The following is a 27550-nucleotide window of genomic DNA, read 5'->3' on the forward strand; positions in this document are numbered from 1 at the left end:
AGCAAGCAGGCAGGGAGAATGAGAACAAGCATCTTCAAACTGTGATCTCCAACAGAAGTTTGGGGGTGGATACAGAGGTGTGGCATAGCTATAGGGGAGGCAAATCATGACAGGGTTCATAACCACTTTTCAGAGGCAGATTGGAGAAAAAAAAAGGCAACTCCGAGCAATGTTTTCACAGAAAACAGAAGAGAAGAAAATACAGAGGCAGAAGGGGGGAAGCAGCCAGGGTGCAAGTTCCTGAGAGTTCCCAGACTAAGGGAACAACTGGAGGGCTTGCTCCCTCTACTGGAGCATTCTAATAGACCCACAAGAGACTTGATAGCTTGACCCACTTTTAAGTCCACAGCTAATCTCTTGGAATGAGCAATAAAGATTAATGCAGGGTTGGTTACCATTGCTGGCTTAGTATCACAAGGGGTTTCTTTAAAAGACTGGATACATACTTCAATATGCAGATGAAGGCAGAGGAGAGAGAGCTATTTCATTGCTTTTGTTTTAAAAAGAAACAAAATAAGGCATACAACTTGAAATCTATATTTTTCAGATCATAATTCTGTCAGTTTGGTCAAGCTGGAACATGGGAAAAGCAAGCAGACCTTTCCAGTGCCTCATGTAATGCAGAAGAACAACTCTTGTTATATGACCTTTGCACTAGGACAGATCACTTGCTGTCATTCCTGTAGCCACATATGGAGAAAACCACCTGTGTTTTTGAACTGTCTGTTCCTGTCGAGTACAGCCTGGCCTTAAATACTTTGCCTTATGAATAAATAGCTTATTCCTACAGCAAACAGAGAGTAAACCTCTCCTAAAGTATATTCAGACAAGTACAACGTCATCACTTAGTTATTTAGCATTCATGTCAGGTAATGTAAGTCACAGCAACATGAAGCACGACATCAAGAAACCATGACTCAGACACTCACTGACACAGATCTACTCTTGTTTGAAATAGTTTGTGGCTGAGACTCCTCTTTCTCTCTTGTAGAATTAGGGTCACCTTTGGGCTCTGAGACATCCCACATGCCTTTGGACAGATTGCAGGGTCTTGCACCTTGCAGCTCAGCTTTCTGCCTGCTAAATGAGAGTTGAGGGAGCCTTATTCCTTCATTATTCCTTTTTATAACTTACGTTAGATAGTGTTCTGTGGAGTCTGCCTCCTCCTATATATAATGTCTGACATTTGGTACAAAGACCTCCAATTTTAGCTGAACATTACAAGCATAATAGTAAAAAAGTAAAATATTTGACTAAAAACTCAGCTAGATGTATGTTAGTGGATTTTTTTGCCTCTCCAATTTAAATAGGTTCTCATTTTTCAGTTCTCTGTCATCTCAGTGAACATCTTGGTCTACTGGTGCTCAGTCACCTTATAAATTCAATGGAGGAAATGGAAACCAGGCTCTGCAGCAGTGACAAAGAGGAAGCTCTCAAAAGAGAACTACCATACTGCCTAGGAGAAATAGACTTCACAGCTTCTGGGAAGAAACATGGAAAGGTGGGCCCCTGAGGATTTTAACCCTTTAACACAATTGCAGTTGTTCAGCTATTACTTCTTAGCAATAAATGTAGAGACTGTAACAGTGAGGGTCAAAGTGCCACAGTATGAGGCACCACATTGTACTCAAAGTAGGGACCATACCTTCCAGAACATGAATGTGGTTTAAAATATGGCTTATTAATATACAGGAGTCAATCACCTGATTTGCAATGATATGCTACAAGTAGAGTTGATAACTTTTCCCTTAAAAAAAAAAAAAATCAATTATGTGCCCTACTTCCTTCATTTTGCATCATTCCTTGTTTTTACAACTTTCTGCCAAAAAATATTAGCTTGGATTTCAACATTTTAAACATACTTTTGAGCTGTTTCAAGATTTTTCCTAAAGTTCTCTCTCTCTTCTGCTAATATGCAGAGAAGGATATATATGGACAGACCCACCTGCTCACTAGTCCCGTGCTAGAGCAGAAGGACTTCCTAGGAATTCCTGAAATCTGCCTTAAGATTTTGTTTCATCCTAAAGTCTTAAGCACAAAGTCAAAATATATACAGAACTGAAGAAGCAATAGATTCATGTAATGTATCCTTGAAAAACAGACATGAATTCAGGCAAAATTTTTCATCTTGTGCAGCAACAAAAAACACCAAAGAAATTTGTTGGCTTTGCTAGATTGCCATGAAACCAAAGGCAGCAGCATTAGAGGAGAGTGTAATATGCCAGTCTGCAACACAGAACTAGCCCATGGAACTGGCCCAATTACTGAGATGGCAATTATACAGAAACCTGCTAAATTAATGCTAGTATTTAATCCTCTGTAGGTTCTTGCTCAAATAATTTTTTCTTAAATAACCAAGTTTCTGATAATTCCCCTCTGCATTTACCATGGACAATTTCTTTACTCTATCCTACTGTCCTATCTCTATTCACTGGGTTTTTGTTTTGTTTGTTGAAGTTTATTAAGGTTCCAAGTACCATTCACCCTGGAATTATATTTGAAGTTATGCTCAACAAATGGAAGCTTCCTGCACCCAACTTGGTTGTGTCTTTAGTAGGGGAAGAAGAAAATTTCCAGATGAAGCCTTGGCTGCGGGACACCTTAAAGAAAGGACTTATAAAGGCAGCTCAAAGCACAGGTTAGTGCTTTAGGTGTTAAAGAAGGAATTTTTATTCCTGCTGGATTCTCACACCTAGCATCCAGTGATCTGCTAATGACAATGGATTTGCTCACAATTTTTTGAAATTCAAGACTTTGCTGAATGCAATCTACAACCTGTATGTAAATAGCTTTGAAAATTAAAGTGATTTTATTATAGGAGCAAAAGTAAGTTATCTTGAACCAAATTACTCTAGACAACCATTCCTGAAGTGTAAAATTACCCGACATTATTCCTTCAGAGACGAGACTAGAAAGATAGCATGAGATAGGACCAAATACACTGTCTCTCTTGGCGTCATAACAAAATAATTCTTAAGAGAGCAGTGCAATTTGACTTCAATAAGAGTGATTTAGGTAAAAAATAAGAATTCTTGTTTCCTCCCTTTTCACTTTTTAGCTACCAGTCAAAATCATGCTACAGCCATTTTTACTTCTTGAAATCTTGTTTTCGTCAAAGCTAAGAGTTGAACAAACTTTACTAGTCAAACTGCCTATGATTAAACTCAAGATTAACAAAAAGACCTTGTTAATGTATAACACAAAGTAAGTCAGCTCACTTTCTCCCTGGCTGTTCACATGAATTACAAGAGCAGTGAAAAGCATTTAAAAACAAAACCAAGCCCTCCAATGTCTGGGAATAGGCATGGAAGTGACTTTTGTGTAAAATGACATTTTTTTCTCCATAGCTTTATGAAAATACCTGCAAAACAAAGTGAAAATATCTGTGAGCATTTCACAGCAGTCTCTTGGTTTAGCTTCACTGTTCCAGACAAGATCGTAACAGTTTTGCTTTTTATAATGACAAAAGCCCAGTACTGAAGCTCATTTTGGTACTTCTGTGCCACACAGTTATTCTCTAGCTCCATGTGCTTTCTGTACTTAAAACTGGACAGCATCAAGATGTCCAGTCTCTTTATGTTACGTATTTGAAAAAGGCCAACTATCTGTTTACCTAGAGTGTTCATGATTCCTTGTCACCCTAACAATGCTGCTATAAATTCTACTCTCCTAAAGAGACAACAGTCAGAACTGCCTGGTACAGTGATGTTTCTGCTCGTGTTTAGACAGTGAGTGCCTCTAGAGCAGACACAGCATTCTTGATGAGTTTATTAATATCAGAGTAAAGATGGCAACATTGCGTCTCATGATATGTGAAGAATGTTTGCTTGGGCATATAATTTCTTCTTGTTTTCCTTATTAAAGTCTCATGTAATTTGTATGTATTTTAATTCTTAAAGTTATAGTTCATCACGACCTGTCTTTGCTTTATCTACCTAAAAAAAACCCCCTTAAATCCAATACTGCAGGTAATGTCACTTGATGCACAAACATGTTCAATTACAAAGAAATCATCTAACTGTTTTTAAAAACTAATTTCAGGTGCCTGGATTTTTACCAGTGCTTTACGTGTAGGAATAACAAGACAGTTAGTGCAAGCAGTCCAAGATCTTGCACTGGCTAGCACTTCACCCAGAGTAAGCGTGATTGCCATAGGAATAACTTCACTCAGAAAAATTCGGCACAGAGAAATTCTGGACAACGCAAAGGTACTTTTCACTCATTCTACTTGTGAAACCGGATTGTTCAGATATAAGCTACACGTTTACACAATTTGGAAGCAGTTGGCAGAACAACTTTTATATAACCGTAAAAAAAAAAAAAAAGTGGGATTTAAACTGTGTTTTGGAAAAAAAAAAATAAAGAGCAAGAAGGATTTAGAGCCGCATGATTCTGTGCCCTGCGCATTCGGTGCACGCTGCAGCGATTCCAGAGATATCCCGCAGATGGCAGCATTAGACATTAGCGCAAGGATGAAAGTCAGGAAAAGAGCACATAGAATAAGGTACCTTCAATGTTTTTTTCCCCTGTCCACTTACTGCAGAATCACTTACTCCAAGCTATTATATAAATACTGTAAAAAGCCTGTTTTCTGTTATGGAAAACCAGACATAAATATTCCACGACAAGGTTTTCTTGAGTAGCCACTGAACTGGTGTCTAATATGCAAAAAATTGCTTAATACACCAGGCCAACAATACTAGCTATGCAGGATTTTGCCCAGTTATTGGAAGCTCTAGGGACTTCTCAATGTGGGTCAAAGAATTCAAAGTTCTTGGGAAGAAAAAACCAAAACCAAAACAACCAACAAATAAAAACCCTCACCCAACAAAACAATTTCTTAAAGTGTTAATGCTAAATTGACCTGCAAGTGGAGGAAAAAAAATGTAACATTACCTTTTTGTCACTGGAGATACAGTCTGTCCTAAGCAAAATATTATAACAATAAAATACGTGTGTAATAACAACAAACAACAGTTTCTCTGCACTATTTTACCCCCCTGCAGAAGCTAAGAAACAAATGACAGAGGCAGCCCTTTGAATTCATACCTAGCTGCTCTTTCAGATAGGCCTGCAAGTACCAGCTAGCAGCTGGGAGACTGCCAGACCATATCAGTGATTTATTGTAATTGGGCTTCCCCTTTTTTCATCCTTTTTTGCCAACGACAGCCACCTGTGTGTTCTACCAGGTGGGACTCTTTAGCTGGAGGACTTTAACCTATTTGTGTGGGTGAACTGGTCTGAAAGGACCTCAGAGGAAAGAACTGGTTCATTATATTTGTGAATTTTGCTCAGGAAAGTTGCTTTAGCAAATGCAAACTATTTTACCTCCCTCCTAGGTTAAGTGATCAAAATGCATCTGTATCTTTCCCAATCAGCACCTACAAAACAAGTGCATTGGTCTTTTTATTGCATTAGATTTTCTCTCCCTTAACTGAAGCCCAAATTCTTTGGCAAGGAATATTTTGTAAAGAACGTTCCTGACCCTGTGACTTCTGGCACAGCTTCTACCCAAAAACATTTTGGATTTTAGTCAGTAACTTTAAGACAAAGGAACTACAGACAGGGATGTTGATCTAAACCCAACTCTTTTTATACTTGGCACTAACACAAGCAGCTTGTTGTATAAAATAGAGCTAACAATCCACACTAGCAAGGAGAAAAACAAGCCCTGAAATCATTTGATCCCTCCTGTCTCTTCTGTGTTAATGGTGTGCTTTAAACATTATTGAAACATCACTTCCACATTTTCAGAGAATAAATAGGAAAATCCCAAAGGGCCTTTTTCAATTGTTTTTTGTGCCTCTGGGTCCTAGTCAAAGGCCAGATCTGGGGTGAATAGGCTTAATGTTGCATGGCAGCAGAATGTAGGCACACCCTCTGCCAAAACAAAAAATCTGAAGGAAATTAATTGTATCGAGAAGCTTTCCCCAACAAATGAGAGACAGAGAGAAGGAGGTAAAAGAAATCTGTGGCACTTGCTGTTTGTAAAGGATGTGCAAGTTTACTGCTGTTTTTCCTGGAACAGTGTCTGATTTTCCTACTCTTCCCAGAGCTGCTGACAAGGAAAGAAGCAATAGGAACATGCCTGATAATAGCCCTTTTCACCTTGCTTTGAAGGAGATTTCTCTTCTCCGGTTTGGCTGGATGTAGCTTCATTTCAGAAAGCGACATAAGAGCGTGATATGTGTGTGCAGCATGAAGGAACTTGCCCTCCTGGGTTGCTTCATGTTTTTATGCATTAGTAGTGCTGCTCTGAGCTCTTTCACTGCCTCTTCAACATCAGCCTTAGTCCTGTCTGTGGAGAACATGGATCACTTCTGGGTTGGACTTTTCCCAGGATTCAACTGGGAACTTCCTCCTCTATCAGACACGGCCAACAACTGAGATTGAGGAAGGCCCTACATAAGACCTGGCTCTTAAATACCTAAATGTAAATAGTTGCCATACCTTAATGACAACTATGTTACTTGTGTAGTTACACTGCTATGTTCTCAAAAGGATTTGACACCTGTCTGTGCCCACACAATAGTCAAGCTGACAGTCTAAGTTTTGCTCATCAACTCAAAGGCTGCAGGAACTGGAAACAGGCATGATAGAAGGAAATGCTGATTTTAAACAGTTGTTTTAATCTGACCTACTTGCAAGAGGACAGTAATTCTGAAAATGAAAAATAATAACCTGGCTTACAGCTAGGAATGCGGTATCAAAGTGGATGTGCAACAGTAGGAAAGAAAGATGTATTAAGGAAGTAAGGGGAGCTTGAAAAAGCATGTGTGTGGAAGACCATATGTAGTGCAATCCTTAGAACAACAGACTGTAACAGGGGTTCTATTTTACCCACACTGATTTTATGCCAAAAATCACTAATAAATCATTTAAAGATATAACAGCCCTCACACAAAATAAAAGATAAGAAGATTTCACTTTCTAAAATCCGTCTCTCACACTTTTAGAATACAATTTCCAAGCTGAGAATAATGATTAGACTTTGTATAACCCTGTCACTTAAGTACAGCTGCGTTTAAATTGCTATAGACATATGGCAGGCTAACTTATCTACTGGCCTAAACATGGACAAAATGCTACTATAACTAATAGGTTTGCCCTTCTTTATACCAGCTGAGGCTTTACAGCTCCATCCACAATTATGGGGTCTCATGGTCCCTTTCCATTCGTCCAACAAACATTTCCAAAACCTGCATTCCAGAGATGGTGATTGATGTCACTATATTTTGCAGAGGCCAAGAGGGAAACTTCAGGGACTTCAGTTCTCAATCTTGTCAAATCTGATCCCTTTCAGAAGAAGCACGTTCTCCTCTACACTTTTTCAAGAATCTATTCAAGTGTCTCATAGGTGGTGTGGTATCTCAGGGTGCAGACAGCACAGAAATGGAGATTAAACACATTAAACATGGACTGGGTTTTGCAGAGAACACTAACATCTCTCCTCCTCTCTTTAGAATGAAAGTCTTGTACACTATCAATCAGATGATGATATTCAAGGCCCACCATATTCCTTGGACCACAACCATTCCCACTTTATTTTGGTGGACCATGTAACACCAGATGAGCCAGATGGAACCACTAAGCTACGTTTCACCTTGGAAAAGCATATTTCAGAACAGCGTACTGGATATGGTGGTAAGTAGGTTCTATAGAGGCATGCTAACTTGAGTAATGCTATATATATATATAAGATATTATAGTGATACCTGTGGGGCCCTGGCCTTATCAAAGGCAAGTCTAATTCCCAAATTGGGCAATTGCTTACATAGGCAAGATAAAGTAAACACATTTGTCATTATGCAAAAGTCAGAACTTCGGTAGCTTCTGAAGTAGAGAAAGCTGCTCTTTGAAGCAAAAATCTGGACTTCTATTGCATCTTCTTAAATGTAGCTCAAAGCTGATCTTCAAAGCATAGCTCAAATTGCCTTAAACATAACAAGTGGAAAATAAATCCAGCTTCAAGTGCCTTAACCAGTGGTTCTAAGAGATTGATATTCATTGTTGTGTACTTTTATCCCCTCTCATACATGAGGTCTTGAAGTGCTCCCACACTGGAAGAAAAGACTTGTTCTAAAGCCCTCTGAAATATTTTAAGCCATATTTATTTCAGGATAAAAGATTATCCTGGGTAAATACTGTAGTGGCTAATGGCCATCTAAATGTATGTGACCTTTGTTTATAATAAGAACTGAGTGTTGGGCAGGTCTATTTGTGGAAAGAATTCAGTTGTAGGACTAATTCAATTACTTTTGCCTTTCCTTTGTTTCTGTAATACCTGCAGTGCTAGCACAGCTGAAACAGAAGGGAGAGCACACTTATTCACAGTTGTATGCATCAATGGAATATTCCATTACATAGCCCATAGTATGGTTGCACAGATGTACCTGAGACCATGAATGCACATGAAAAATACTTATCTGGTGACTCACATAGGAAAGACCACAGGTGGGCTGTGAGGGTAGGCTGAGGTTGTGGTGCTGAGAATCACAAAGTAGCCTCTTTTGGCTTGCAAACCAAATCTGATTGAACAGATCTCAGTGGAACAATATTCTGACAAAGAATGCTGATTCATATGACAAATATTTCACTGGAACATAATGAATTCAGCGTTATCTTCTATAAACAAAACCAATGTCATTCATTTAAGCTCATTTATACACAAGCTGAGCAAAGCTATGTGACTTTACTGAAGTAAAACTCTTTATTAAAGTCATGCAGAATTTCCCTATTTTAAAAAACATGTAGAAGTATTTTAGAGGAAATTTTTTAATATAGCAGATATTCTTTGCAATTAAGGATTTTCCGCCTTCCCAGCATAAAGTCAGAATACACTGGCCCCTCCTCTGGCTAAATTTTATCTAAATCTATGGTAAATTAAGAATATTTGAAGACTTAATCATATCCTGAGGAACGTGTAGTCACAGAGGTCACTCTTCAAAGAACATCACCTTAGAGCTGTATGACAGTGCTATACCATTCACTAAAACAAATTAGGTTACTTGCCAATCGCATCCTGGCTACAGCTCAGTTCAACATCGTCTTTGTAGTCATCCCACAAGAGAGAAAACAAGAAGTAAAAGGAGATCTGTACAGAGTTCTGGGAGATCTACAAAGGGAAACATCAAAAAACCATTTGGACCAAATGCCTTTTATCTTCCAGCTGAAAGAGGCATTCACCTCATGATGCTACTGTTTGAATTGAGCTCCTTCAGGCCAATCTATAGTCACCTTTGGATTACAGAGTACTGCATTTACAGTATAAACCATCTAAAAATACGTGGGCCCCTGTGGGAGGATGTCTTAGGACAGGGATGCTGACCTCATTTCTTCCCCTGCTGCCATGACATGTTAAATATTTCATTAGCATTTCTTTTAAAAGTATCCAATTATGTTGTTATTAATCACCACACTAGACTGTGCTGAATGAAATTTTAAGCTGTTTAACCAGAATAATGAGGAGTCTATGGTTCCTATCAAATCACATCTTACTCATCTCACCCTAGCTGGTCTACACAGTCAGCCTCTTCATATTCTTAAATCCTCCTTTTATAAGGCTTTTCTCCTGGATTCCACTGCACCTTCCAGCACACACATAACACCAGGGATGAACTGAGAGCTTTTAACTTCTAACTGTATCTTAATATAAATAATGGTAGCTGCCTCTCTGAAAACATAACAATCTTGTTCTGCACCCTAATGCAGCTCCATTACTCCATAACCTGATAGCCTTGCAGTAAATAAATAACATAAGAATTCAACAGTGGTATGATACACAGAGGTCCCAATATCCATATTGTGCAGCTGAGGTGCACTGAGGTGAGAACAACCTGGACTGCTTACTAAGGATCACACAAGATGTCCGAGGCAAAGGTGCCTTCATCGTGAATCTTAGACCAGGGCCCTGTCTGATAGGTGATGGTGTTATTCTCTTCCTTTGCCACTTGCTTCTGCAATTGCCTGTCTTCTGCAGGTTCATGTAGGCACCAAAACAGCATGAAAGAGGACAAGTGTTTTTGAGGGGTTGGCGAAACTGCAATAGCTTTGTGAAAGCCGTCAACTTTTTTAAAAATTAAACCATCTATTTCACAGGAACGGGTAGCATTGAGATCCCTGTGCTTTGCTTACTGGTAAATGGGGGACCAGGCACACTTGAGGTAAGAAGCTGTTTTCAACTTTAGAAAAATAAATTAACTGGTGTCAAGTAATTAATGGAAAATTTGGCTGGATGACAAACACATCTATTGGCACTTTACATAAAGTCAAATTTCATATCTATACACCATTAAGAATTGAGTTCTGTTAATATTAAATTTGCCAGTATTTGTTTGGGAGAAATATTTCCTTCTGAATAGGCACCAGCTGATCCTTAAAGCTTCCATTGCCCGCTTTTACAGTGGGAAGAAAGAATCCAAAACCAAAACAAACTCACAGAAGCCAGCTCCAGATCTAGTGAAACAGAAATACTGTGCTGTTACTTGAGAACACATACAAAAAAGAGATGAATCATTCAGTACTGTCCAGCAACTACGAGACAACTGCCTGTCCCAGAGCTTAGAGGAAGTACAAGACCAGGTTTGCTAGACATGCCATTTAAAATGATAGTATCCTAGTCCCACTGAGCAAAAGAACATTGCAGGATAGAAGACTGGATGTTGTCTGCTTACAATCCCAAATCTTCATTGAAGGATCAGTTTGGATTTTTTTCCTGAGTAGTTCTACAACTTAAAGAACTTGTTAACAAGGACATACTCCTCGATTTCTGTTTTATTTTTTTTTCTTAATAATACTCTCTGTTTACAGTACCTTCAGAGAGACGTAATTTAACCATAATTTAAAGTTTTTAAGTGATGAGATTGTGCCATGCAAGCTGGTAACCTCTTTCAGAACAGTGACTCATTTCTGGTGATGTTTTCTAATTTCAATCTCCAGTCCCTCTGTCTTGTCATAACTTTGTCAGCTGGACTAAAACAAACACTGGTATTAAAAATCTCACTGTTTAAACTAGGATTATGTCACTTGCTGAGCTTCCTTTCCAGAAGCTAAATATTGCAGTGTTTCCTATATTTTTGGATTAGAGAAGTCACAAATTATGACATATAAATCCTCTGTTCAAAGTTTTAGAGAACAATGTGACTTGGAGACCAAAGGTGATTGGCTGAAGCTGCTGGGAATCTGCTGGGGAGGGATAACTGGTCACACTTTTTTAGAACATAATTTTTTTTAATTACAAGTTGCATGATACACACCAAAGACTACAACAGTTTTATAAAACTCAAAAAAACCTCAACACCGAAAACAGAGAAAAAACCCTGCACCACAACTGAATCAATGGAGTCCTGTGTAACTCCAGAGGAAGAAACAGACTGGCAGCAAATAGTCATTGTGCAATTATGATGCCATGGTCTCTGCTTTCTTCTCTCAGCTACCTGCCTAACTCATTCTAATTGCACAAGTGATAGAATTAATAGCCTTTAACTCTTGTAGTTGCTATGATTCAGTGTTTTTTCCTGTAGCCCAATGTTGTATTCCCACAGGCAAATTCCTTACTTTCAGCACATCTTTGCTGGGTGTAGTGGGCAGAAAAAAATGCTATGCCAAAAAGCCTGCTAATAATTTCTGTGTAAAGCTACCCTTGCACTTGACTATGCTGAAACATAGAATTCAGGGGGGGAAAAAGAAAGTCAGGGTCAAAGAAATTTTATGCATTGTTTGTCCAAATCAGGTTGCTTAGCTACTCAGCAGATGTGTCATGAAAAGAAGCATAGTCAGGGGCCTATACATGTATGACCTGCTACGGAATCTGAAAAATAATAATAGCTTAGAGGATTGGACTGATTCCATAGTGAATCTGGTTTAGATACACATTTACTCCTAATTTGCTAGAAGTCCTTCTTTTGAATAACATTTTCTTTCTATATGTGAATTCTGAAAATGTACTTTTTAAACTACAGAGAGTTTGCAGCGGTTTGGAAAATTCTGCTCCCTGGCTTATCTTAGCAGGGTCTGGAGGTACAGCTGACATCTTAGCTGAATTCATGAATGACCCACAGCTTATCATGCCAGAAGCTGTTCAAAAGCAATTTAAGGAGAAATTCCCTGCAGAACGCTTCTTGTGGAAGGACATTCTTCAGTGGACACTAACAGTGAGCTCTCCTAACATTTGTAGCTTGGGTAGCCCATTCAGTACAGGTTTGGCAAGAAGCTGCTCAGAAGTTTTGGGCTCTCCAGTGCTTTGACACTAGTGTTACAGGATACCCCTCTAACATAAAAATCAAATGCTCAATTGATCATACAAACTACTTTGTTGTCCTTAGTGATTCAGCTGAACACTTAGGGCTCTGTACTTCATCAATTATTTCCCCAAGTAACAGCCAGCACCCAAGAACTCCACAGTCCTTCTGTAGGACATGAAGCATTATTTATATCCACAGCTGTGGAGCTTGTGCAGCTGTGACAGAAGAGACCTAATTCATGATCTACAGCTGTTAATGGAAACCTAGTTGTGGATAAGCATGAATAAATTAAATAGAATGAAGCGTGTTTAGAAATTATCCTATCTATTGTCAGTTGCTTGCTCTTAAAATATTATTATTCTTAAAAAAGAAGGACAAAACAGATTCATAGATTTTCCTTACTCTTTGTCTTGAGGTTGCTGGACTTAAACCACTATGCATAAGCCTTTTAGAAACAAAAAAACCCCACTTTGAAATCATCTTTTTATGAAAACTGAAGAGCATTGTGTGCCTCTGAGATAAACTAAGTCCACCTGACCTGATCCACTGCTTATTCTTTGCAGTCCCTGCCATAATCCTTAGCTTTAAAAGTTTAAATTTATCAGGAATTCATCAGGAAGAACTTTGCCAGATTACTAACAAAAGGGGATGAAAGGCATATAGAAGCAATATTGCCAGATGCTCACAAAGTCTCAGTGCAGCTGCACTGTGAGAAAGAAAACTCAATAAATAGACAAACAGAAGGAAAGAGAATACTCCTGTATATATATCAATATTTGAGAACTTTTACTCAAAGAAGAGTTAGAGACTATGCTTTTAAATAAACAACTCTGAGAGCAAAACTTAAATGTCAAAGCAGGATGAGATAAAACAAAACTAGTGGTATGCTGGCTACAGCATGACTCTGAGTCAAATAAGAATGTGAGTTAAGGAAGGGTCTTTTAATTAAAGCACCACTCTGGTTCTCAGGATATCCACGTTCTGATTCCTCCTATCCTGATAGGTGACTTTGGAAAAGCAGTAACTACCTCCTTGCCTTAGGACTTATTTATATATGAGCAACTTTTTGTCTTCTTGCCAAACCTCATCTTTACAATTAGAATGTAAGTTTTTGGGAAATACGTTATGGGTGATCTTCCCTGGGCTCTTGGGCACTAATATATAGCAGTAGGACAATGTGTAAAATTACTTGTGTTTCAACTCCCAACAGATTCAAAACATTATTTCACACCAGCATCTTTTAACTCTGCACAATTTTGAGCAAGAAGGTTCAGAAGAACTAGATACAGTAATTTTAAAAGCTTTAGTAAAAGGTAAGAAAAATAAACACAGAACAGTGTAATGCTTGTTTTATTTGACATCTTCTATGCCATAAATATATTTCACTTTTTTCCAATGCAAGTTCAGTCAGCTGTTGGATCAGATTTCAGTTCTGATGCACTATTCTTTTGTTTATTGACAAATTAACTGTGGCAGTTACCATAGCTCTTGTAACTTTGCTTTAAACCACCATTTGCTTTTTAGTCTCATGCTAGTGTATTATACTAATTTAATTGCTCCTTTGTTTCAACACTTGCTTCTCTTAGTAGTAGAGGTTACAGAATAACTGAAATATATTGGAGCAGTATATTATCCCAATTACAAGCCATTAAAAAAAACAACAAGAAAATAAAAACAAAACCCATGAGTAGACAAGAATGGCCTTAGGTCCAGAATTAATCCATTTCTCCTATAAGAAATCTCCACTGTATCTTGTGGAAGAAAACATTACTTGTGCTGCCACATATTTCAGTTTCTGTTAATGGTTTGTGTTAGCCTAAATTTAGCATGGGGAGGGGGAAAGACATTCTGTTCCTGATGTATTAATTGAAACAAGATAGAAACAACAGCCAGTCCTGTCCCCTGCTTTCTACAGGTCAGGGTCCCTCTTAAAAGTGAACAGCCATTTAAACTTAATGGTTTAATAGAGAATTCTGCTAGGAAAAAAAAAATGTATTTGAATATTAATACTTCTTAATTCAAGAAAAAACTACTGTGAAGTGTTCCTGCCTAAGCAACCCACAGATTTGTGATAGCTGAAGGAGAGCTTGTATTGCTAATCAAGGTACCAATACTATATTAAATTAAACATAAGTGTAAAGTACTGAGTTTATTTGCCTTTCCTATTTTTGCCAGCCTGCAAAAGTCAGAGTCAGGAGGCCCAAGAATATCTGGATGAACTGAAGCTGGCAGTGGCCTGGAATAGACTTGACATTGCTAAAAGTGAAATATTCAATGGTGACGTGGAGTGGAAGGTACCAGGTTTCATCTTACAGGACAATGGGTGTATAATCCAATGTGTACAGGACAATGGAACATCCCAAAAGATGGTTTCAGTTTTTAACACTACCTTACTGCACGCTCCACTAAGAGATTGGGCAGCAGTATAATGCTTCCTGAGGCTGTTTATCTTTAGGGTCCCCTATATCAAAATGATGGAGTACAGAGGAATAATTCAGCAGTCATGATCTCTTTCTTGAGCTCTCTGGGGGCAAGAATCTTTCTCCCCCTTCTGCATAGGTCTTTAAGGCAAACAAACCAAAGCTTAAAAGCACAAGAACAGGAAGATATTACTGTTAGAAGGTGGTAGGAAGAATGTCACTGTTTTCAACTGTTGTATAAATACGCAGTGCAATGTGTACCCAACATCACCACAAGTCCTACAGCAGGCTACTTGTGCTGATGTTTGTACATTATTGCTTGCACAGACATTTTATCACAGAGAAATCAAGATAGTTCTACCTCTTTCTCATTGTAGCCACTGTTGACCTGGTGGAAGACAATGCATGTCTCCATGTTAAATCTTACCTCTTGTCATCCAGCCATGATTCCCCCCAAAAACTTCCTTGTTTTTTTTCTTTTCCTCCTTTCATCAATGTAGTCCTGTGACCTGGAGGAAGTGATGATGGATGCTCTGGTCAATGACAATCCAGAATTTGTAAAATTATTTATTGACAACGGGGCTAACATATATGAATTCCTGACCTACAGTCGTCTGCAGCGACTCTACTGTTCCATTTCTCAGAAATGTCTCCTCTATGAACTTCTTCTGAAGAAGCATGAAGAAAACAAGTTGACCTTGGCAGGGCTCACTGGTCAACAGGAAAATGAGCAGCAGGAGATCTGCCCACTCTTCGCTCTCAGTGAGGTCTCCAGAGTTCTCAAGGATTTTCTTCATGATGCATGGAAAGGTTTCTATCAAGACCTCAGACATGGAGGCAAGAAAAAATCTGTGAGTAGCAACTTGACATCGTAGCTCTGCTCTACTCCGGTTTACAATTTGAACAATTTTAACTAGGTCTAGCCTTTCGGGGTGGGGCAGAGAAGGAAAGGGAAGATGACAGAATAGTCACTTCAGTTTCTCATTCGTTTTTTCAGTCAATTATTATCACATTTGAAATGGTCTGATCTTTTTAATTTCAAAATTAAAAAGGAAAAGAAAGTAATTTCTAAGATAGATTGTGATTCCTCTTTCTCCCCCTCTCCCCCCTCCCTGGGGTTTTATGCAAGGTTTTACTGTACCTTGATCTACTGCTAAGATATGGCCTTTGTTTCACAATCTACAGAGGCCCCTGTATTTCACACTCTCACTTTTTATTAGACATGAAAATAGTCTGCATTTCTCATACAGAACTTCAAGCAGAAGTATTTGAAAGGCAGTATTTTCTAGGAGAAAGAAAAGCAGGCAATGGACATTTTCAATCCCAGGTCTGAAAATGGTAGTCTTTATACATGAAACTAGTCCCAGCTTTATACTGTGTACGAGTGGACTGGATATTCAATAATATGCAGTATATGATACTTGCCTTTAGATCATAATAATCTTGTTATTGAGTGATATAACACACAGCAAGAAGTAAGAATGATTGTGTGAAGTGGCCCTGGCAAGCACGCTGGCCACCATGTGACAAGGATAACGTGATATGGGTACATCTGTGGAACGTCTGTAGTCCACAGCTGTGCCATAGATACATCATCATTTTTGCTTTTTGACAGTATATTTAATATTGAAACTCCTAAGTAACAGTTCTTGAAAAAGCATTTTAAATAAGTTTGGACGCATGATTTCAAAACAAAGACATATAGAGAAATTTCATTAAGATTTAGTTTTAGACAAACTAAACAATTAAGCCACTTGTTATTTGCCAAGTTCTAATTCCATCTTAAAACTGTTAAAACAAAAAACTATTAAAAAAAAATTCTCACTAAAGAGCTTAAATCACTTTTGTTTTGTAATCTCTAAATTAATTAGTAGTATGAAAAGTTACGTTTAAATCTAGTCACGGTTTCTTCATTCCCAAGGACAGACAACTTGGGACAACACCTCTGAAGTCATTAAGCAAACTCCAGATTTACGAACTTTACAGAAATAAAAATTTGCCCCAAAATCTCACTTGCCTTTCTGGCATTTGGCAGTAAGTGAGCTAAAGCCAAGTGCTGTAAGTAAGGCCCAATTCAAACATCAGATCATGCCGTCTACTAGCTTTTTACCTCTAAAAGCTTCTTCCCAACAGTGGCTCGATCCAATTATCATTGGCAACAGTACTGGGACACCAGTGTCACTGCTGCTAAATTGTGCATGTTGTTTCAAGTTAGGAACTAGTTGTTATGAAGATAGGTGAGACTTTTAGGATATGTTTGTCACCTGCAAGGTTTTCAAGGCAATTTGATGTATTAAATAGCTCACTACGAACTGAAGAAACCCACCCCTAACCTTCTCCCGAAATGCCATTAAAATAAATTTGAAGAGAATTCCATAATTCAAATTATTAAAAACTATATTGTCACAAAAAACTTGTTTTATTAAGAATAAATATACTCTTGCTGCTTCTAATTAATGTGATAAATATAAAGGCAGTTTTAAAAAATACTTAAAACTCGGAACTTGACCTAAGTGGCTACACTTCCTCTGGATAATTTTTATCAAATGCTAAAGGAATAAGCAGTGCTCTACTTAAACTGCTCCCTGTGCGAGTGAAAGGTTTCTCAAAGGAATGACTAAAAAGGGGTATTGACGTACTCTGCTCTTGCACTGTACAGGGCCTTGGCGAGATTTATTTCTGTTGAAATAAAATGCCTTTTGTTCCCTTTTCTCTGAAACCATGTCCTCTGTGGCAGTCAAGCAGAGTCAAATATAATTGAAAGCAAGCTCAGATTAGTTAATCACAGGTTTGTCTTGTATGATATTACACACCCGCGGTGAAATCGCGGCCTTAATAAAGTCAATGAGAATTTTACCATCGGCTTCAGTAAAGTCACCATTTCATCCAGAATGTTCTCACACATATTGAGTTGTAATAGAGACACAAGGATCCTTTGACTAAGTGCAGAATGAGCTAATTACCTCTTAGTTCTACAGAAAAGAAAAAAAAAATCAAAAGAAGTAGCTGGCAAGGCCAAGAGCGGCTTAGATCATGTCATTTGCATGGAACGGACTGCAAAGCACGTTTTAATTTCTACAAACCATATTTCAGGATAAAATGAATACAAAGCGATTACCTGGGCCCTTGGATATGAACCAGAAAAGCGAAAATCCTTGGAGGGATTTGTTTGTATGGGCAGTACTTCAAAACCGGCACAAGATGGCAAACTATTTCTGGGCTATGGTAAGCTTTGAGCTGTAGCTGCTCCAGGTGAAATATTAACGTATTTCAAGTTTACGAGATGTTTTTTTGCTCAGCCTCGCAGCTCAGATGACAGATAGGTTTGTTTCCAAAATACGAGAGGTGGCATTTATAGGGCTTTTCATCTCTGCATGGCTCGTGCCAGCGGGGGCCAGGGGGTCTGATGGAGGGAAGGCAGAGCAGCAGCAGGTGTAAATCAGCACAGCCTGAACCTCTGCGGCAGAGTCAGCCCTCCCTTCCCTGCTCCTGATGACTCAACACTCTCAGGAGCAGGTTTTGTGCCTTCTACAATGGGTCAATTGAGTGGGTCCAAGCGTGATGGGAGGGAAGAGGGTGCAGTGAAGCGTCCTTAGCTAATGTGCTCCGTGTGTAGGGAACAACAGCATCACACTCTCAAAGGCTGAGCTTCAAGCTGGCATAATTGGCTGCTGTTTTACAACCCCCCACAACCGAGGCCCTGTCTCCTGCATCTGGGAACCTCCCTGCCCCCACAGAGAGAAACAGCCATCAGACTCCATCCCTGACCTTCCAGAGGAGTGCATCTGGCATGGAGGGAGTCATGGGGAGGGACAAACTGCAGCACAGCTCTTCAGGCTGCGAGTGTGTGTGCGTGTGCATCAGCACCTTGCAGGGCCTTGTGTTTGTGGAGCCCTGTGACCAGAAGGCACGTCTCTGCTCTGTGACACTGCTGTGCCTCTGCCAGCTGTGCTCCCTCGTTTCTCCTACTTCCTTATGCAGGGTCTCAGCACAGCCATGTTGGAGGTATCTCAGCACTGTGAGACTGTATTGCTCTATTTCCGTAGCACGTTATTCTCTTTCTAGTCTTTGACTGCTACCCCAGATCAGGACCCTTTAAGGGCCTGGACCCAGAAGTCTCCAGCCTTACAAGGCACAAGAACTACCAATATAGAATCACAGCATTTTGGGTAGAAAGTGACCTTAAAGATCAACCAGTGCCAAGCCCCCTGCCATGGGCCCTCCCACTAGACCAGTTTGCTCAATGCCCTATTTGACCTGGCCTTGAACACTGCTAGGGATAGGGCATCCAGAATATATGGTTTTCAATTCTCAACCATCAAAACTGTCATTTCAATCAATATTCTGGACTTTTAAATCTGTATTTGAGCAAAAATTTGTCTTGGAAGGGGAGATATGCACGAATTTCTTGTTGTTAGATGTGCTCCTTAGTGGAGTCTCCTCCATTCAAAAACGCCCCCGAGTGAAGGGTGATAGCAGCACTCCTTTCAATTCTACAGGGCCAGGAGGGTGTAGCTTCAGCTCTGGCAGCCTGCAAGATCCTTAAAGAGATGTCCCGCCTGGAGACGGAGACCAAAGCAGCCTGTATAATGAAAGAGGCCAAGTATGAGCAGCTCGCTGTTGGTAAGTAATGGCACCTTTTGAATGGCGCAGAAAATTTAAGAAGTAACTGCCATTGGAAGGCAAGCAAGTGAAAAAAATACTGTTTGAGGTGTAAAAGGTCAACTCTCATGAATAATTTAACAGCCTTGCAGCACAGGCAGTCCCGAACATTCAGATACCACAGAAAGACTTAAAACCCAATCATTTTGGAAAAATCACTGAACCAAGACTGGCCCCTGGAATGCATGGAAGAAATTACTCTCCTGCTGCTTGTTGATATTTAAGTGTCTGTTCTTAGGATGAGGTGTATTACAGTGACGTGGAAGATAGAATAACCAAAATGCTTCCAGGCTCACAGCAGCCTGATATTCCTGCTATATCGCGCTTGCTCTGTAAGGGCCACTAAAGCAACAAGTTTTAAGGTTTTGTCATTGCTTCTAAAAATAGTTTGAGATTACCTCACCCAGAAGAGGGCTAACTGCACTGCAAACTGCAGTGAGGCTCAGACTGGTTTTGCAGCAGACAAGCTGCCCCTCCCTACAGCAGTAAAGTATCCAGGCATCTGCAATGCCGGAATGCCGAGCCCTTTCCCCTTTGCCTGGTTTAGAAACAGATGTCTGCACACAGGCTTCTCTGCTGACCTGACTTCAGCTCAACCCATACCTGAGGGTAGACCTGCTGTGAACAGAGGGCTTTAAAATATGCCACACACTGTAGCAAATGCAGAGGCTTCTCTCCCTTGAAACTTGTACATCAAGCAGCTGAAGGCTCATGCAGGCGTTACTACAGTATTTATATATAGATCACATTTTCCCTTCTTGTCACAGGGCCATTATTATTCACAAAAATTAAAAATCAGGTTCTCTTATAATCACAGGACTCAAGTAATTTAGTCATGGAATTACAGGGCCTAATCCAGGAGTCTGCTCCTTGGCTTTGATAAGTATTAGATCAGATCCTCAATTTTAGTTTCTGGCCCAGATAACGCTGTCAATATTACATAAACAAACTTTCTTTAAGAGTGATAAATACCACATCAACTCCAAAAGATGTCTGTATATTGGCTTATTTTAAGTGCACTTGATCCTTTCTCCAGCCCTCACAGTGTAACAAGATGTAGGCTGGCTTAGGTACTGAGATAATCAAGTGAATCAGTAGAATGAAACAGACACAAGACACAGATCTTGTCTAATGAGAAAATATTGACTTTTTTGGACTTTTTTGGACTATTTATCCTAGTTTCTAAGCTCCAGAACCAGTTTCTCTGGAAACAACTATGCCATAACACCCTAGCAAGTCTAATATTATTTGATGTCAAATACCTCTGTCTTAAAACCAAGGATTTGTTGTCTACAAGCCAAAGCTGAGCTACTCCTTTTGTTTAGTCAGGAGAGTGGAGACAGCATGGCAACTCATCCTTCAAAGTGTAAGTGGATCACCCAAGTGATACAGTTTTGCTTGATATTACCTAACGCTCCACATGAAGCAGCTACAGAGGAGAGACTAACAAATACTGACATGTTTCCAAGAAGTTGCTTATGCTTTCTGAAGAAAGAAAAAAAACCAAAACAAAACCCAAAACTCAGAACAAAACAAACAAACAAAAACAACAAAAACCCAAACCAAACCAACAAAAAACACACAAAACCCAAACCTGTCAGAGGCCCTGTGCTAAGAAGAATGCATGCAGATAGAAAGAAGTAAAAGGAAGGTACTGAGAGATTCACTCAATTTTTTTGTAACAAGTGGCAATTTTAAAATTACAGTGATTTTTTTTTAACAAAGCAAATCTGTTTCGTCTGCCCTCTGCCCCAAAACATGTACACACACTCACACACACGCATAAGGCCGTAGTGAGTTATTCTTGTGCCCAGCATCCTTCCTCTCTCCCTCCCACCTCCTCTTAGCCCTCTCAGGCTCTTTTCAATTACTGCAGCCTTGGAGAAGTCTCTGGTGTAGCAAGGAGCATCTGGCAGTGCTCAGGGTTTGCTGCCGCTGTGCTGCCTCCTATACACATTGCCCTCTTGCCTTACATTATTTTTTTAAATTTTTCTTTTAAATTACAAGATCTGTTTGTCTATGTTTCCTTCATTTGACAGAACTGTTTAGTGAATGCTACCACAACAGTGAGGAGAGAGCATTTGCTCTGTTGGTGAGGAAAAATCAGTACTGGAACAAAACTACCTGCCTTCAGCTGGCTACAGAAGCAGATGCAAAGTCTTTCTTTGCACATGACGGTGTCCAGGTAAGTTTTATATACCCCTGGGGCTTTAAGTTGGACGCAGAAGAGAAAAGCACAGCAACTGAACAACACTATGAAATGCATTCCCCTAAGAGCCACTCTTTGGAGAAGGGACTCTCTTCTCTCCCTAGCACCATACGAAGAGGACATTATACCATGTCCTTGCCAAAGCAACATAGTTCCCCCTTTGCCCACTCTTTCATCCAGTTGGCCCACAGACCAGTGTGCTGAGAAGGTTTAGCCTTCAATCTATTGTGTGCTTTTTGCTTTTTATTCCATCCTTGCTCACAGAGAAGCATCAGAAAAGCACTGTAAATCTGCCTGGGGCATGATGAAGCTGCTCCAAAATGTGAGGTAACTCCTTGTTCAGATTCAAGAAAGAGCTCATAGAAAAAAGTTAAATCAAATTACTATTCAGCTTTGCTCTCACAACTTGAATTCTCTCCACATACATGAAGCCAAATTAAGAGTGATGGTGCTTTTAGTTCCCAGTGCCTGACTTGCACTTTTTAGTACTACAGATGTTGTTTAATTCCATTTGACTTGCTGTTTTTTCCACTGGTCTCTTAATAACTCTTTGCATACTCAACATCTGCAGAAGGACGTGCAGAGTGCCTGTTTGCTCTGAAGGTGTGCCTGCTCTTGAGATTTCCAGACTATTCACTGTGTCACAGAATATAGGTGCACTTCATCTGCAAGTATGGGGTTTTGATGTTAAAGCCATCTCTTGTTTTCTTGACTTTCAGGCCTTCCTGACAAAAATATGGTGGGGAGACATGTCTACAAGCACACAGATCCTGAAGTTAATCTGTGGGTTCTGGTGTCCTTTCCTAATCTACACAAATTTAATAGCATTCAGGTATAAACATAACTATTTGGATGCAAGAGATAAGTAAGTGATGAAAAATAAGCCATAAAACATATTCAGACTCACAGTAATATTGCCTCAGAATGTCAAAAGGACTGCTATTAACCAATTCAGTTTTCTAGTGGACTCACTGATTTGTGTAGCCTGTGTTAGTGCCTGTTCTCATACTTAAAATATCAATGCCACGGTTTCATATAGATCATTTCTATTTCACACAGTCCAAACAGAAAAGCCTGTTGGAATTCTGTCAGCTCCAGATTCTATACAGTAATGTTTAGAATATCTCCAGGTGTAGCATTGTCTGCTTCTTCTAGATTTGGAGATGCCTGGTTCAAACCTCTGTATCTTTTCAAGGAAAACAGCCATCACAAGGCAGTATTATCAGCCACAAGCCTTGATAACCACAAGTCAAGTTTAAAAACACAGGACTGACATTAAATCAATTAAGATTTTCAGATTAGTCTTCTGCAGGCATACCATTGGAGTTTTCAGCTTCTTGTCACAATGAAGACGACCTGAATCTTAGGTTTTCTTGGAAAAAAACCCCATACACAAAAAAAACCAAAAAACAAACCAACAAAAACCGACCAAACAAAAAACCAGAAAATAAAAAAAGAGCAGCCAAGATGCTCAGATAGTCATAAAAATCCAGAATCTGAAACTTTAAGAAAACCTCATAGAATCGTATCATAGAATCATTCATAGAATCATATACAAATCATCAGAACTGGCACTATGGAATGACATGTTATTATGAAATACATTTATTAACTCTTAAACCACATAAATCAGGAGAAAACCTTGTTTGGCACTGCTGACTTAAGACTTTCCTTCTGCCAGCATCACTAAAGATGACCTTGCCATACTGGTTGGCAGATTCACAAATTTATTTAATGTGTTATTTTGGCAAAGTTTTCATGGAAAAGTTTAAATTATGATTCATAATCAAAGTAATCCTTTCAAAATTTCCATTTTTTGGCCTCCTTTACCTGTAAATGCAAGAACTGACACGTTCTCTACCGCTTCTGGCACTTCCTCTCTTAATTGCTACTGAGTAACTAGGAATGGAGAATTGGGCTATTGTCTTCTAAGACTGACTGAGGGGTTTATTTCTGCTCAAATCATAAGTAATTTGAAGAAACTGAGCATCCTGCTCCATTTTTGTGACACATGCCAATTATCACTTCTCTGAATCTTGTGGATGACTTCAGCCTTCTCCTTGAAAATAAACAGAATTTGTAAAGGTAAGGATTATGCATTACTTGCTAGCTTCCCAGTGGAGCAAGTCCAAGATAAGTACATGCTAGCAGTTCTGTACTAATGCCAATTTAACAGTGAAAAATGACTAAGCATCATCTTTCAACTAATGAGTTTATTTCTTTACAGTGAGGAAAAACAATCAAAGAATGAGCCAGAGCCATCAAGAGAGCTGGACAGTTGGGATACAGAGAAGACACTGTTTTTTTCCAAGGAAGAAGATAGGTAAGTTTAAAATCATTAGTTAAGATAACTCATATGACAACAGTCACAAAACAGGACACTTCTTGTGGATTAGTGACCAGTTAATGATCTAAGGAGCTGCTAAAGAACCAAGAAAATCACTACTCCTCAGAAAGTGCTGTGCCCTCTGATGACTGCTGTTATTGCTCTCTGAAAGGAATATAGCAAATAAACAGGGATATAGCACTGCTTTAAGGAGACACCACTTTACTCATTCTGAGCAGGTAATTTCTACAGAACAAGGAATCTACTTAATACCTTGGGAATCAAATAGTGTTTCCTGACATTCCCTTTAGCTCAAGGTGGATGGTATACACTGGATTTTAGGAACTTATCATGCTACTGAGCTGAGCAGAAAGAAGGTTCTCAGTAAAATCTTACATTATTTGAGTGCATCACCGCATACTTTCCTACCAAGGCGTACTTCCACACACCAGTACTGGGTAATTTTATATTGAGTTGGCTTCTCACCATTCTGGTGCTCTTCCTTTATATTTTAAAAGATGAGCCCTGAGAAACGTTATGAGTTAGAGGGAGCATCACACAAATGGGTGACTGAGCACAAAGATTTTGTCAGTTGCTCCCGGCCACTCATAGATCTGTGACTGAGAACTGAAGCCCATCCTGTACCTCTACCACACATACACTCATTGCCAAAACCTGGGAGACCACAAAGACTTAAGTCAGGATAAGCAGCTTGGTACAGAGTCCTCTTAGTGGTTAAATAGTGCTAAATAGCCACTTGTATTAAGCTTTTCTATGATTTAAAAAGAACTTCAGATGTATGTGAACAATGGTAGAGAGAGGAAGCATCATCTGCAGTATGAAGTTGTGGACCAAATCAGAGTTATTAGGTTCTATTTTTACTTCTGGCATTTAACTGCTGGTATATGGAGAAAATCATTAGTTCTTCTCTCTCCCTCCCTAACCTATAAAATAGGTGTAAAAGCATCTGCCCCTTGGGAGCTACTTGTAAGCAATATCATAAAGCACTCCCACATCTTGAGTGCAGCATGGTTTGGTCATTACATTGTGTGTTCCAATTGCTATTATCTTAACAATTTATTTTAACAAGGAGGTTCTCTTCCTCCCAGATCTATTTCAGCATCTTACAGTAAAACTGCAATTATCTGTTTATGATATTCGCCTGTTACCGTGGGAACGTATCTTATAATGTCATAAATTGAGAGATAGCACAGAATCAGGCACATAGAAAAGATTAGCTGTGAGGAGAATTTTTTCCTTGTAACAAATGTATTTAATAATTAGCAAGACTGTCAGAGGAAATTAAAAAGCAGTGAAGAATCATTGTTTATTTTCTGTGAAGTGAAATTGAACCCTAGTGTGCACATCCTTTGTTGGAGATGACACTTCTCAGAATCAGAATCGCAAATTAAAGATCCAATAACATCCCTAGCTTACACAGGAGAGCATTTTATGTGGAAACAAATCCTCACACTAAGATCAAATTACTATCAAATACAGGGAACTTGCATTTTCTGTACAGGATAATTTCCATTGCCGATAGACAGCACTTCATGTTCCTAAACACAGCAAAACAACTGTAGATCTACAGGTCAAATTTCCCTTTGGTTACCAAAATACTTGTGTAATTCCACAATACTCAAAGACTACCTTAATACATAATTTATGAGGTCAACTCTTTTTACTAAAAGGTTTCTACATTGCATTTTTTTTTTTTTTTTTGCAATTTACTCTAATTTAATCATAAAGGGTAAGATGCCAGTTGTGTAAAGGAGCAAAGTATTCCTTCAGTAGTTCTATCAGACTCCAGCAAGGATAGTCAAGATGCTTAGTATGATCCTGGATCATGCTTAGTATGATCCAGCACTTTGAGACGGGGTCAAAAGTTTAAAATCACAACAACAAGAACTTCTGCATGCAAACACTTCAAGAAAATTTTAGAGTCAAAATAATTAAGAATTGATTCACAAACTACATTGGCCATTTTCTTTTCTTTCCTATTATTTAGGATGATAAAGAGTAATTAGCCCCCTTCCCCCTCTCCTGGTATATTTGCAGTGTTTGTAGTACATGCTGAAACACAATAAGGTTAGAAATCAAATTAATACAACTGAACTGAAATAACAAGAATGTGCATTTAAGTCTGATGTGACTGTTTTTCAAAACCTTCTTTTTGATTTGAAATATTTTTGCTATGGTAATGTGATTGCTCTGACTTCTACAGCCTTCATCTTTGCAATCCCCAGCATCTGCCTGTGACAAGAAGCTTTATATAGAATAATATTGAGCCTATTCCCATGAACTAATTTTAGTAAATTGTCATGAGCCTATATTTTTTTCCACTTGCAGAGGAAATGCTAAATTGGAAAAACAGAAGCCTTCTGAAAACACAGCGTGGGCAACATTCATGTTTACCCGGTGGAGAAAATTCTGGAGTGCCCCTGTAACTGTATTTATGGGGAATGTTATAATGTACTTTGCTTTTCTGTTTCTATTTACTTATGTCCTTTTACTGGACTTTAAACCACCTCCACCTGAGGGTCCATCTGTTAAAGAAATTATACTATACTTCTGGGTGTTTACCCTTGTCTTGGAAGAGATCCGACAGGTAAGTAACCTACATCATCTTAAAAATAACACATTAGAACTTGCAACAATTTTTTCAATAGACCTGCAATCTGTACAGATGTACAAGCTTGAAGATTTCAAGTGTCAAGTGCAGTTTTACAGAGGTGAACAATACAGAACTTACCTTATCCAAAACATCTCACCTCTCTTCCAGAGCAAGCTCTTCCTCCACCACACAAACCTATAGCTCCATCTCTGTTTTTCTATCCTACTCCAGCTGTAGCCAAGTCAAGTGGGTTGCCAACATTCAGATATTCTTCACTTTGTAAAGTTGCTTCCTGATTTCACTCCCCAGAACTAGGTGGGTCCTCCCACCACAAACAATGTAAGTTGGAAGTTATGTTCTACACCTGGTAACACAGCAGACAACCCTACATCCTTTTAAGAGATTGTTCGTCTCTGGGGACTGTTTAAAAAAAACCCAAGTAAATGGATTCAGATTATTTGTGTTTTTCCTAAAATACTTCTCAATGCAAAACATTAGCAGATCTCTTCTGGGTTTGCTTTTCTTTAAAAAACCAAACAGCCAAACCCACCAACCCTCAAAACCTCTTCTCCATTACTCTCCCATTACTGGTTTTGGAGTGTCCTCAGTTTAACAACTGAAATATTGTGTTAACAATGCTGCTAGTGTGTTGCCAGCTGTGAGTGCATAAAGCTCTCCTCTTTAGACAGAAAAAAAGCAGTTGCAGTAATTGGAGCACCTATTGGAAGAACCAATAGGTGTTCATTACTTAGGCAAAAGGAACAGGGAAGGGGATCCCAGTTTATTACAATTTATCTGAAATTGTGCAGCAAGGCCATAACCGGAGGAGGACATGGAAAATATCTGGAACAAAGAACATTTCATTATAAACCTGTAAAACATGAAGACTGCCAGGCTAAAACCCAATTAAGAAACCCAACTCCTTGTCTAGATAATCAAATATGCCCTTACTGACAACTGCAGTACACAAATGCAAATCTGTTCATGCTGTTTAGATAGCAATGTCTAGAAATTGAACTTTGCCTGGAAGTTGTTGTATTGTTTAACAGCTCAAATGCTGACTTAATCATAGAATGG

General features: G+C 39.0%; 1 protein-coding gene across 1 annotated transcript in view; it reads left to right on the forward strand.

The window, feature by feature from the left end:
* The first annotated feature begins 1384 nt into the window (after positions 1–1384).
* TRPM5 (transient receptor potential cation channel subfamily M member 5) overlaps positions 1385–27550 on the forward strand; it is a 38900-nt gene continuing 12734 nt past the window's right edge. Inside the window, exons 1-15 of the mRNA XM_032692363.1 lie at positions 1385–1501; positions 2458–2638; positions 4042–4208; positions 7464–7644; positions 10099–10163; positions 11961–12152; positions 13453–13555; positions 14418–14536; positions 15163–15513; positions 17756–17887; positions 19162–19285; positions 21364–21509; positions 22253–22365; positions 23761–23856; positions 26209–26467. Of these exons, the coding sequence (XP_032548254.1) occupies positions 1385–1501; positions 2458–2638; positions 4042–4208; positions 7464–7644; positions 10099–10163; positions 11961–12152; positions 13453–13555; positions 14418–14536; positions 15163–15513; positions 17756–17887; positions 19162–19285; positions 21364–21509; positions 22253–22365; positions 23761–23856; positions 26209–26467 (2346 nt within the window). The remainder of the gene's footprint in view (positions 1502–2457; positions 2639–4041; positions 4209–7463; positions 7645–10098; positions 10164–11960; positions 12153–13452; positions 13556–14417; positions 14537–15162; positions 15514–17755; positions 17888–19161; positions 19286–21363; positions 21510–22252; positions 22366–23760; positions 23857–26208; positions 26468–27550) is intronic.

The sequence above is a fragment of the Chiroxiphia lanceolata genome, chromosome 6 (assembly GCF_009829145.1).
Source record: "Chiroxiphia lanceolata isolate bChiLan1 chromosome 6, bChiLan1.pri, whole genome shotgun sequence".
In the NCBI taxonomy this organism is placed as follows: Eukaryota; Metazoa; Chordata; class Aves; order Passeriformes; family Pipridae; genus Chiroxiphia; species Chiroxiphia lanceolata.